Source organism: Pelophylax lessonae (genome assembly GCF_965119305.1).
Source record: "Pelophylax lessonae genome assembly, chromosome: 6".
NCBI classification, from domain to species: domain Eukaryota; kingdom Metazoa; phylum Chordata; class Amphibia; order Anura; family Ranidae; genus Pelophylax; species Pelophylax lessonae.
In genome coordinates, this window is record NC_138773.1 from 43,252,710 (window position 1) to 43,266,136 (window position 13,427).

The following is a 13,427-nucleotide window of genomic DNA, read 5'->3' on the forward strand; positions in this document are numbered from 1 at the left end:
TTTATTTTGTTTGTTTAAATACGCAAACTCACTTGAATGCTACTGTGTTCTGAAAATCATTTTTGTGTGACAATGTTTTATGTCAAACTCACCCGTTCTTTTTTTTTTATCTTAAAGTGGAGTTCCACCCATTTTTGGAACTTTAGATCTATGTAATCCCCTTTAAAATGGCTTTTACCAATGGAAACTTTTTTTTTTTTTTTTTGCTAGTAAATACCTTAATTTCGGCTTTATTCCTCCTCTCCTCACTTCCTGGTCCGATCGGCGATGACGTCATTCGGCGATCCGCAGTGTCTGCTGGGATGTATTCTATTCCAGAAATCTCGCAGTAGCTGTATCTGTACTGAGCCGTGCCTGCCCCGCCTCCGCCCCGCCTCCTCTCATTGAGTTGCATTGTATGAATGTATTAAGGCTGTTCTCTGCCCCGCCTCAGCCCCGCCTCCTTTCATTGAGTTGCATTGTATGAATGTATTAAGGCTGTTCTCTGCCCCGCCTCCGCCCCGCCTCCTCTCATTGAGTTGTATTGCAATACAACTCAATGAGAGGAGGCGGGGCGGAGGCGGGGCAGAGAACGGCCTTAATACATTCATACAATGCAACTCAATGAGAGGAGGCGGGGTGGAGGCGGGGCAGAGGCGGGGCAGGCACGGCTCAGTACAGATACAGCTACTGCGAGATTTCTGGAATAGAATACATCCCAGCAGACACTGCGGATCGCCAAATGACGTCATCGCCGATCGGACAAGGAAGTGAGGAGAGGAGGAATAAAGCCGAAATGAAGGTATTTACTAGCAAAAAAAAAAAGTTTCCATGGGTAAAAGCCGTTTTAAAGGGGATTACATAGATCTATGTATTCCAACCTATTAAAAATGGGTGGAACTCCGCTTTAAGAAGAGAGTGAGATTGTTAACTTCATGTACAAGGGATATAGTTGTTTAATATACTGCCATCTTGTGGTCATTTCGGTTACTGCATCTTTTTCAGTGTTCCCTCCTATTCTATGATGTATTTCCCCTTCCTGTTTAGTTAGTGTGGAGGAGAAAATAAAGTACTGAGTGCAGAACCACGTCGTGTCTGTGGAGTTTATCACCCTGACTTCATTGGAGTGGTCCCCCTTCCTAGGCAGACCCTTTGGCAAATCTCCTGGTACTCACGGACACTGTTTTTCCCGAGAGACTCTGCCAGCAGCTCCACTTGTCAGCACTCTGGATCCTCTGCAGCTCAGCTACACACCTGGTTCCCAGGCCGACCGCCTGAACCACCTTCCTCAACTCTGTAGAGAGACAGCCGTCCACCTCCTACTGGGACTTTGCTCCCGCCAAAAGACACCCTGTCACATGCTCCCTCAGTATTTATGGCCAATCCCAGGATGCATTGCAGGAATGCCATCCCACTGGGACTGCTATAAACCCTGATGTGTCACTGGCTAGGTTTCCTCCACTGTCCAACAAGCCCCCTCATTGGATACAGCGGGGACACTCCCTCAGACCCAAAGAAACACACCTGGAAACATGTGACAGTCAAAACCAGTAGATCAGGCTCCCCTGATAAGCAGAAGGAGCATAGATGCTTTTACCTAGCACCTACCTAACTAGGAGGGTGCTACATCTATATATAATATTTGGGGCTTCTAAGCAGTGGTGGGATTCAAAAATTTTAGTAACCAGTTCCGACTTTCAAGCATGGTGTAATTTTATTTTATCTAATTTCAGTTAGGGGTCCGATCTGTCCGCCGCAATGTTGCAGTCCTGCTAAAAATCGCAGATTGCCGCCATTATTAGTATAAAAAATAAATAAAAATGACATAAATCTTTCCCGTAGTTTGTAGATGCGATAACTTTTGCACAAACCAATCAATATACGCTTATGGGCATTTTTTTTTTTTTTTACCAAAAATATGTAGCAGAATACAAATGGATGAAAAAATTAGATTTTTACATTTTTTTTTTAAAGGGAATGTTATATAGCAGAAAATATAAAGTGAAAAATGTTTTTTTTTTTTCCAGAATTGTTGTTTTTTTTTTAATAGCGCAAAAAATAAAAAATCTCACAGGTGATCAAATACCACCAAAAGAAAGCTCTATTTGTGGGGAAAAAAGAACATACATTTTATTTGGGTACAGCGTCGCACGGCTGCGTAATTGCCTGTTAAAGTAACTCAGTGCCGAATCACAAAAAATGGCCTGGTAGTTAAGGGGGAAAATCTTCCGGTACAGAACTGGTTAAGTACAGTCATTTCTTAAGGGGGCCTAGGTATTTAAAAAGGATGCTGCTTTGTAAAACATTTACCATTACTCCTATACCATGTGTGTTACACTTCCCAGGTGTCAGGAACAAATCCTCCTGAAGAGCGAACACATTAGCAGCGCTATTAATGTGTTCGCTCTTCAGGAGGATTTGTTCCTGACACCTGGGAAGTGTGTAACACACATGGTATAGGAATCTTTGTTGCCTATCTATCTTATTTAACTGCTTTTGAATACAAACATTTACAATATTGTCACAGTCATTGACTCATACCTGAAGGCTGAAGACCATTTATTTGAGCCCCTCCAGAATCCTAGTGTTTCCACCATGCTGCTACTGCTACTCCTCACATGCTGCACCTGTAGGCAGCCTGAAGTGCTAAACCGCGCTGAAAGAAGTGGGTGGAGGCGGAGCCAAATTGAAGTAGGCGGGGCGACGGCGGCGTGGAGGAGGGAGAAGTGACGTCACTGGTTTCTAGACGCGAAGCGGCTTTAGCAACCAGTGCTGTGTGTGTGGGCTCACGCTCGCCTCCCGCAGCAAAGAGAAAGAGAGCAGCCACAGCCAGAGCCAGCGGAGTCGGATCGGATGGGGATCCATTCCGGATGGTGCAATCAAGGGTCACTGAACAGTAAGTCTGACTACACAGACTGACAGTGACACAAACTGAGTCAGCGGTTCGGCGGACCTGTACATTTTTAGTAACAGGTTCTCACAAACCGGTGCGAACCGGCTGAATCCCACCACTGCTTCTAAGTAATTTACTAGCAAAAAAATACAAATGTTTTCATGTAGGAAAGAAATGTCAGAATAGACCTGGTCTTCAAGTGGTTAAACTAAAAAACGCTGAGGGTTTAACCGCTTCCATACAGAGCAGTTAGACCCCCTTCCTGCCCAGACCAATTTTCAGCTTTCAGCACTCTCACACTTTGAATGACAATTGCTCAGTCATGCTACACTGTAACCAAACAAAATTTTTATCATTTTTTTCACACAAATAGAGCTTTCTTTTGGTGGTATTTGATCACAACTGGGGGTTTTTTTTTTCGTGATATAAGCAAAAAAAGAGCAAAAATTTTGAAAAAAAAACACTTTTTTTTAGTTTCAATTATAAAATTTTGCAAAAAATTAATTTTTCTTCATACATTTAGGCCAAAATGTATACTGCTACATGTCTCTGGTAAAATTAACCCAAATTAGTGTATATTATTTAGTCTGTGTGAAAGTTATTGAGTCTAGAAGCTATGGTACCAATTACTGAAAATTGATCACACCAGATGTACTGACGGCCTATCTCCTTTCTTGAGGCCCTGAAATGTCAGGACAGTACAAATACCGCCCAAATGACCCCTTTTTGTAAAATAGACAGTCCAAGGTATTTAGTAAGAGGCATGGTGGGTTTTTTGAAGTTGTAATTTTTTCCCACAATTCTTGGGAAAATGAAGAAAAATTTTTTTTTTACTTTTTTTTCCCACAAAGTTGTCAATTTATAAGCTATTTCTAACACATAGCATGTACACAGCAAAAATTACACCCAAAAATACATTCTGCTACTCCTTCCGAGTATGGCGATACCACATGTGTGAGACTTTTACACAGCCTGGCCACAAAAAGAGACTCCACGTCCAAGAAGCACATTCAGGCGTTCTAGGAGCATAAATACACATAAAACTTTCTTACTACCTATCACACTTTTCAAGGCCCTAGAGCACCAATACAATGGAAAAGTTCACAAAATGACCCCATTTTGGAAAGCAAACACTCCAACGTATATTCTATGAGGCATTATGGGTCTTTTGAACGTGTCATTTTTTTCCACAAGCTTTTGGAAAATGTGGGAAACAAATGAAAACCTTTTTTTTTTACACAAAGTTGTCGATTTATAGGATATTTCTAACACATAGCATGGAAATAGCAAAAATTACACCCCAAAATACATTCTGCTACTCCTCCTGAGTATGGCGATACCACATGTGTGAGACTTTTACACAGCCTGGCCACATAAAGAGACTCCACATTCAAGAAGCACCTTCAGGTGTTCTAGGAGCATAAATTACACACATCATTTCGGACTACCTATCACACTTCTGAAGGCCCTAGAGCACCAAGACAATGGAAACGCCCACAAAATGACCCCATTTTGGAAAGCAAACACTCCAACATATATTCTATGAGGCATTATGGGTCTTTTGAACGTGTCATTTTTTTCCACAAGTTTTTGGAAAATGTGGGGAAAAAATGAAAACCTTTTTTTTTACACAAAATTGTCAATTTATAGGATATTTCTAACACATAGCATGGAAATAGCAAAAATTACACCCCAAAATACATTCTGCTACTCCTCCTGAGTATGGCGATACCACATGTGTGAGACATTTACACAGCCTGGCCACATAAAGAGACTCCACATTCAAGAAGCACCTTCAGGCGTTCTAGGAGCATAAATGACACACATCATTTTCGGACTACCTATCACACTTCTGAAGGCCCTAGAGCACCAAGACAATGGAAACGCCCACAAAATGACCCCATTTTGGAAAGCAAACACTCCAACGTATATTTTATGAGGCATTATGGGTCTTTTGAACGTGTCATTTTTTTCCACAAGTTTTTGGAAAATGTGGGAAAAAAATTAAAACCTTTTTTTTTTACACAAAGTTGTCGATTTATAGGATATTTCTAACACATACCATGGAAATAGCAAAAATTACACCCCAAAATACATTCTGCTACTCCTTCCGAGTATGGCGATACCACATGTGTGAGACTTTTACACAGCCTGGCCACAAAAAGAGACTCCACGTCCAAGAAGCACATTCAGGCGTTCTAGGAGCATAAATACACATAAAACTTTCTTACTACCTATCACACTTTTCAAGGCCCTAGAGCACCAATACAATGGAAAAGTTCACAAAATGACCCCATTTTGGAAAGCAAACACTCCAACGTATATTCTATGAGGCATTATGGGTCGTTTGAACGTGTCATTTTTTTCCACAAGCTTTTGGAAAATGTGGGAAACAAATGAAAACCTTTTTTTTTTACACAAAGTTGTCGATTTATAGGATATTTCTAACACATAGCATGGAAATAGCAAAAATTACACCCCAAAATACATTCTGCTACTCCTCCTGAGTATGGCGATACCACATGTGTGAGACTTTTACACAGCCTGGCCACATAAAGAGACTCCACATTCAAGAAGCACCTTCAGGCGTTCTAGGAGCATAAATGACACACATCATTTTCGGACTACCTATCACACTTCTGAAGGCCCTAGAGCACCAAGACAATGGAAACGCCCACAAAATGACCCCATTTTGGAAAGCAAACACTCCAACGTATATTTTATGAGGCATTATGGGTCTTTTGAACGTGTCATTTTTTTCCACAAGTTTTTGGAAAATGTGGGAAAAAAATTAAAACCTTTTTTTTTTTTACACAAAGTTGTCGATTTATTGGATATTCCTAACACATAGCATGTATACAGCAAAAATGACACCCCAAAATACATTCTGCCACTCCTCCTGAGTATGGCGATACTACATGTGTGAGACTTTTTCACAGCCTAGCCATATAGAGGGACCCAACATCCAAGGAGCCCCATCATGCATCCTAGCCACTTGCCTAGGCCTATTTTTGACATTTGGTGTTTACAAGCTAAAATCAGTTGTTTTTACTAGAAAACTACTTAGAACCCCCAAACATTATATATTTTTTTTAGCAGAGACCCTAGAGAATAAAATAGAGATTATTGCAATATTTTTTATCACACCGTATTTGCGCAGCGGTCTTCCAAACGCAATTTTTTTTAAAAAAATTCACTTTTTTTAATTAAAAAATAAGAAACCAGTAAAATTAGCCCAATTTTTTTCCATAATGTGAAAGATAATGTTACGCCGAGTAAATAGATACCCAACATGTCATGCTTAAAAATTGCGCACGCTCACGGAATGGCGACAAACTTTGGTACTTAAAAATCCCCATAGGCGACAATTTAAAAATTTCTACAGGTTGCCATCTTAGAGTTACAGAGGAGGTCTAGGGCTCAAATTATTGCTCTTGCTCTAACGATCGCGGCGATACCTCACATGTGTGGTTTGAACACCGTTTACATATGTGGGCGGGGTTTCCGTATGCGTCCGCTTCTGCGCGCGAGCTAACGGGGACAGGGTGCTTTAATTTTTTTTTTTTTTTTATACTATTTATTTTATTTATTATTTTTTATTTTTACACCGTTTAAAAAAAAAAAAAAATTGATCATTTTTATTTCTATTACAAGGAATGTAAACATTTCTTGTAATAGAAATAGGCACGACAGGACCTCTTTTTTGTAAGATCTGGGGTCAAAAAGTCCTCAGATCTCACAAGTACACTAAAAGATAGAAAAAAAAAAAATAAATAAATAAAATAAAATGAAAAAAAAAAAAAGGGACCTTTAAACTGGTTGCTAGGCAACAACGTTTGCCGTAGCTCCGGTCCTCCAAGACCATAGAGTCGAGTGACGGCAAGCTTGCCCTCACTCAACATCCTGTCCATGAGGATCTGGGACCGGATCGTTTTCCCCGCTGCCGGCGGGTCCGGTTAGCGGGGAAAAGGACCGGGACGCGGCGGGAGGGGGGGGGGTCACCTCTTCCGCCATCCCGGAAGGGTGATCCCGCGGCGATTCCGCCGCTGGGACCACCCTTATCGGAAAGCCAACTGTCCACCGTTTAAAAAAATACCAGGGTTATGGCAGCTATCTGCTGCCATAACACTGGTTTTTAGGTTTAAACGGAGAACGTATATATACATTGGCCGGTTGGCAAGTGGCTAGGGACATAAATCACACACATAAATTCCTGACAACCTATCACATTGTTGAAGGCCCCTAACACATAGCATAATACATACCAAAATACATTCTGCTGAGCAAAGGATAAACAAAAAAATACCTGTGGTTTTAGCAGTGCAGTGGTTCAGGCAGCAGGCAGGAACGTAGACAGCGACAGTGAAAGGATTGTCCAGGCAGCAGGCAGGAATACTGTCCATAGTCAGTACAGGCAGCAGCCACAGATATTGTCAGCACAGCCAAAGCATTGGTCCAGGTAGCAGGCAGGTCAGCAGCAGAAAAAGGATTGTCCATGCAGCAGGCAGGAATACTGTCCATAATTAGTACAGGCAGCAGGCAGAGATATGGTCAGTACAGCCCAAGTATTGGTCCAGGCAACAGGCACATGTTCCATAAAAAGTCCTGGGTCAGTGCAGGCAGGGATATGATCAGCACAGCCAAAGTATTGGTCCAGGCAGCAGGCAGGACCATCAAGCTTAGGGCCTCGGTCGGCAAAGAATGGGGACAGGGGTAGAGGCTTCTCCCACCCAAATCGCTTTGAAGCCTCCGGACTCCAGACCCTGTTCTGAGTTTACAAACCCAGAGAAATCCAAAAACTGGTTTTCTCATATCAGAACGCTATATTCTGAAGCCCCTCACAAAAGTGAGACCCCTGTGTCATTTTGAATCCCACTACTACAGTAGCAGGGCGAAGGATCAGTCTAAGTGGCAGGCAAAAAACATGGTCGTAACAGGCCGAGGTCAGTGCAGGTAAAAGGCAGAAATAGACGGTAGGCTAAGGCAAAATCCATAAACAATCCAGGGTCAGTTCACTTGAAAGGCAGAAACATGGCGGATAAACAATGCAGACGGCAGGCAGAGGCATCGTCGATAAACAGTCCAGGGTCAGTTCACTTGAAAGGCAGAAACATGGCGGATAAACAATGCAGACGGCAGGCAGAGACATAGTCGATATACAGGCCAGGGTCGGTTCACAAGGAAGGCAGTGATATGGTTGGTTGAGGCAGCAGGAAAATATTCAGCAGTGAAATATGGGCTAAAAGTTTAGGGCAGTGTGATATATTTTGAAGCATTCTCCAATGCAAAGGCCAGGTTGGTAGGGACAATCGGGACAATGGAAACTGGTGTCTTTCCTAATTCCTCTTTTGCCACACACCCGACATCTTTTTTGGCGTCTTCTTCCGGTTTGTGATGGTGGGATATGGAAAGGGAAATGGCGCTCATGAAGTCTGCTGACACAATCCGAACGAATGATTTCTGGGGGGGATCCTTGCTGGTAAATCAGGGCAGTGGCAATATCCTCAATAAACTGGAGGAAGGGGATTGGTGTTGTTGTGGACTTTTTATAGGTGACAAAGGCATTGTACATGGCCAAATGGAAAAAGTACACTGCAACTTTTTTGTACCAAAAGAGGGTCTTTCGTGTCGGTAGATAGGGCTGCAACATTTGATCGTTTAAATCCACCCCCCCCCCCCATGTACTTATTGTACTCGTGGATACAAGCAGGCTTTCGAATGGAACTTCTAACGGGACCGCGTCGTCTTCGAATTTCCACTGCGGTGTCATCGTGGATGGTGGACATGAGGTAGACGTCCTTACTATCCCTCCACTTCAAAGCCATTACCTCCTCGTTCCTAAGGCTTGCGGATTCCCCAATTTGTGGTGACAAGACTCTGCGGGAAGCCCTTCCGGTTTTTCCTTACTGTACCACAGGCCAAGGTTTTCTTCAGGTACAGGTGGCGGAAAAGGGGCAAACTGGTATAATAGTTGTCCATATAAATATGGTACCCCTTTTGCAGCAATGGGAAGGCTAGGTCCCAGACAATCTTCCCACTTACTCCCATGTACGTTGGGCACTCAGGGGGCTGGAGCTGGGAGTCTCTGCCTTCGTACACGCGAAAGGCGTACACATATCCGGTTTGGCTTTCACAGAGCTTGTTTAGTTTTAAGCCGTACTTCGCCCTCTTGCTGGGAATATACTGCTTAAATCCCAGCCGGCCTGTGAAGTGGACCAGTGATTCGTCCACAGCGATCTTTTGGTCAGGGACATAGACTTCGGGGAACCGTCCAGAAAAGTAATCAATTAGGGGGCGAATTTTGTAGAGTTTATCGTAATTGGGATCATCTCGGGGAGGGCACTGGGAATTATCGTTGAAATGCAGGAAGCGCATTATAGCATCATAGCGGGACCTGGGCATGACTGATGAATAAATTGGCATGTGGTGGATGGGTTTGGTGGACCAATAAGAGTGCAGCTCATTTTTTTTTGTAACCCCCATATTGATTGTAAGGCCCAAAAAAACTTTGAACTCTTCTACTGTTATGGGTCTCCATTCAAAAGGACGGGAATGATATGAGGTGGGGTTGTTCTCGATAAACTGTTGGGCAAAAAGATTTGTTTGGTCCATGATGTTTTGAAGGAACTCCAAAGGGAAAAATAAATTAAAAAAATCAATCAGAATAAAATTTTCGGTGTTGACCTGCAAACCTGGCTGTGCTGTGAAGGGGGGGATTGTAGCTGACCCAGAGCTAGAAGGCAGCCACAATGGGTTTGCCAAGGCATCCGGAAGCTGCATTTGGGCTCTTCTTCTTTGGGGCTGGTGTGAAATCCCAGTACTTGTACTGGGCATTTCCTCCTGGGGTCCTGCGCCGTTGGCGTTTGCCGATTGGCCATTGGCGCTGCTGGTGTCTGCCTGATTTTCAGTGCGGCGTCTTTTAGGCCGAACTTCTTCCTCCTCCGATTCAGTGCCGGATGTAAAGCCTTCAAAGGGCTCAAATTCTGAACCGGATTCAGAAATTGTTTCAGCGTCGGAAGGTGAGAGCTCCCCGCTGCCGTCACTCATCATGGATATCATTTCACAGGCCTCTTCGGCAGTGAAAACCCTTTTGGACTGTGACATGGTGGCTGTATGAAGGGTGACAGGTAATCGGGTACTTTGCTGGGCAGGTGACAGGTACTGATGAGCAGGTGGCAGGTACTCGGGTACTCCAATAGGCAGGTGACAGGCAGGTGATAGGTACTGATGGGTACTGATGAGTAGTACTGATTCTGATAGGTGTTACTGATGGGTACTGATGATCAGTACTGATACTGATAGGTACTGATGGGTACTGATGAGCAGGCGGGTACTTCAGGCGTCAGGTACTCTGATGAGCAGTTGGAAGGTACTCGGGTACTCTGATGGGTATGTGGAAGGTACTCGGGTACTCTGATGGGTATGTGGAAGGTACTCGGGTACTCTGATGGGTAGGTGGAAGGTACTCGGGTATGCTGATGGGTAGGTGACAGGTACTCGGGTACCCTGATGGGTAGGAGACAGGTACTCGGGTACCCTGATGGGCAGGGAAAAGGTACTCAGGTACGCTGATGGGCAGGTGACAGGTACTCAGATGGGCAGGTGACAGGTACTCAGATGGGCAGGTGACAGGTACTCAGATGGGCAGGTCCTCTTTATTTGATGGGGGCAATCAGGCAATCAGGGCACAGTAATAGTAATGGTACTCTCACTGGTAACTCACTGTTTGCTGATCTCCTCACACTGGATCGGTGTGTGAGGAGAAGAGCCTGGTAACAGTGAGTTACCCTCATCTTTGTTGACATTTGTGACCGGCTGTGATTGGACACAGCCGGTCACGTGGTAAAGAGCCAATTTCATTGGCTCTTTACCAAGATCGGGGATTGGCTCTGTCCGAGGGACGAGCCTCGTCCCCGATCGCTGCTCTGCGCGCCCCCGGGGGCGCGCATTGCAGAGAGAACGAGCGGCTCGCGCTTGAGCCGCTCATGTGATCGGCTGTGATTGACACAGCCGATCACGTGGTAAACAGCCAAATTCTATTGGCTGTTTACCTTGATCAGGGATGGGCTATGTCCGAGGGACGAGCCCCATCCCTGATCGCGGCGCTGCGCGCCGCCGGGGGCGCGCACTGCCAGCTAGAACGGGCCGACGTCATATGACGGCGGCCCGGATCGAGAAAGGAATCATGCCGCCGTCATTTTACATGGCGCGGTATGGAATGGGTTAATATTAGTTTATTACTGCACTGCACACCTGCATAGAAATAATAAGGCACATATGCTGTGGCAATCTACAAAAGTCAAAGTCACAAATAGATTTTTTATTTTTGCTAGATTGTTTTAGAAACACTTTAATATAGAAAACTTCCTGAACTAATAGAGTTGCTGTAACAAACCAGACCAAATAAAGGGTTAAGAGAGCAGGGAGGATCTCATTTTATATGACGCTCACTTCCTGATAAGCATTCCCAGAAATACTTTCACATTCATCTCCGTGTACGGGACAGATCAGCCGCTCCCAGCTTATCTCTTCTATACGCCATTGTATCAAAAGTTTATTTTTTTTCTCCAGAATGGCGACTTCTAGCCTGAGAGAGGACCTGAGCTGCTCCATCTGCCTGGACCTTTATAAGGATCCCGTATCACTGAAATGTGGACACAACTTCTGCCGGGACTGTATAGTGACTGTGCTAAATACAAAGAAGAGGAAGGCTACCTGTTATTCCTGTCCGGAGTGCAGAGAGGAGTATAATGAGCGCCCTCCGCTGGCGAAGAACAGGAAGTTGTGTAACATTGTGGATAATTTCAGATCTGCTCACCCAGAGAACACGGAGGTCTTCTGTACTTACTGTAATCCTCCCGTACCAGCTACAAAATCATGTCTGCATTGTGAGGCCTCATTTTGTGATATGCACCTAAGGAGTCACAGCAAGTCAACTGATCACATTTTAACTGAACCCACCACATCATTTGATGACAGAAAATGTTCCATACACAAAGAGATCCTGAAATATTACTGCACAGAGGACAGTGCCTGTATCTGTATGTCCTGCTGGGTGGCTGGAGACCACAAAGGACACCAGGTGGAGCTTCTGAATGAGGCCTCTAAGAAGAAGAAAGAGAAACTGAAAGAGGATACTGAGAAACTAAACAATGACAGACAAGAGACTAAGAAGAGAATCCAGAATCTGGAAAATCACAGGACGGGAGAGAAAAGAAAAGCAGCTGGTGTCACCAGGAGAGTCACTGAGCTGTTTAGAGACATCAGGAGACATCTGGATGATGAAGAGAAGAGAATCCTGACTGAGGTCTCCAGACAGGAGGAGAAGATCTCCCAGTCAGTCTGTGATATGATCCAGAAGCTGGAGACACAGAAGAATGAGCTGTCCAGGAAGATTAATGAAATGGAGGCCGTATGTGACATCACAGATCCATTAACTGTGCTAAAGAAAGAAATGATCAGTGATGACATCATTCCTAGGAGTGGTGATGTAAGAGATGCAGGATGTCTGGATGAAGAAATGATCTCAGAAATGCTCCATAAAGGACTTCTCCACTTTACTGACAGTCTGAAAGATATTAAGTTAAAGATACAATTCACAGTGATGGAGAAATCAGACATCCTACTGGATATAAAAACAGCCAATAATTACATTATTATATCACAGGATCTGAAATCAGCTACTTACACCAATAAATCAGAGAATAGATCGGATGTTCCAGAGAGGTTTAAATCCAGACAGGTAATAAGTAGACAGAGCTTCTCATCAGGGAGACATTACTGGGAGGTGGATGTGAGCGGAGCGAAGGAATGGCTGATAGGGGTGGCCGGTCACAGCATAAAGAGGAAGATAGATGGAAATGAATCTTATATAGGTTATAATGACAAATCATGGGGTCTGGCCCAAAGAGAAACTCTCTTTGCAATGCACAACTCACATATAACAATAGACTCCAAATCTTCTCTAAAGACAGTTGGGATCTATCTGGATTACAATGCTGGCCGTCTGTCCTTCTACCAGCTGTGTGACCCCATCAGACACCTCCACACCTTCACTGCCACCTTCACCGAACCCCTCCATGCTGCTTTCTTTGTGTTTGTAAATTCAATCATAAGAATAATATAGTAACAATGTATCACCTTAGTGCTGGGCTCTCCAGTGACAGACACCTATTCAATTTACAAGAGAGGCAAACATTAAAGTGGCACTAAATAATATCTTTATTTTTTAAAAATAGTTCACACACATCCACTACTTAATGGGCTTGTAATCTACAGTAATTTTCATGAAAGGGTTACTGTGTTTTTCTCCCTCCTTGTAACATCCTATGTAAACTCCTGAACTTCTTTTTCTCCTCTCACTTTCCTTTGCATGGACCGAGCAGTGCATATTAGTTGCAGTCATGTCCACTGCTCTATGCATACTACAAATCCCATAGTCCATATTGGGAGTGGGAAAGAGAGGGTGGTCACTTACAGAGGGACTATGGAGATGGCCGTAGCCACTCTCCAACAGGAAGAGGGATCACAGCAGAAAAAAAGAAAAGGATTTACA

General features: G+C 43.9%; 1 protein-coding gene across 1 annotated transcript; it reads left to right on the forward strand.

Moving 5' to 3' along the window:
* The first annotated feature begins 11,405 nt into the window (after positions 1–11,405).
* On the forward strand, positions 11,406–13,067 carry LOC309557942 (E3 ubiquitin-protein ligase TRIM39-like). The gene has a single exon (XM_082260816.1). It carries the CDS (start codon positions 11,445–11,447, stop codon positions 12,996–12,998), a length of 1,554 nt encoding a protein of 517 aa, XP_082116942.1. The 5' UTR covers positions 11,406–11,444; the 3' UTR covers positions 12,999–13,067.
* Positions 13,068–13,427: the final 360 nt, after the last annotated feature.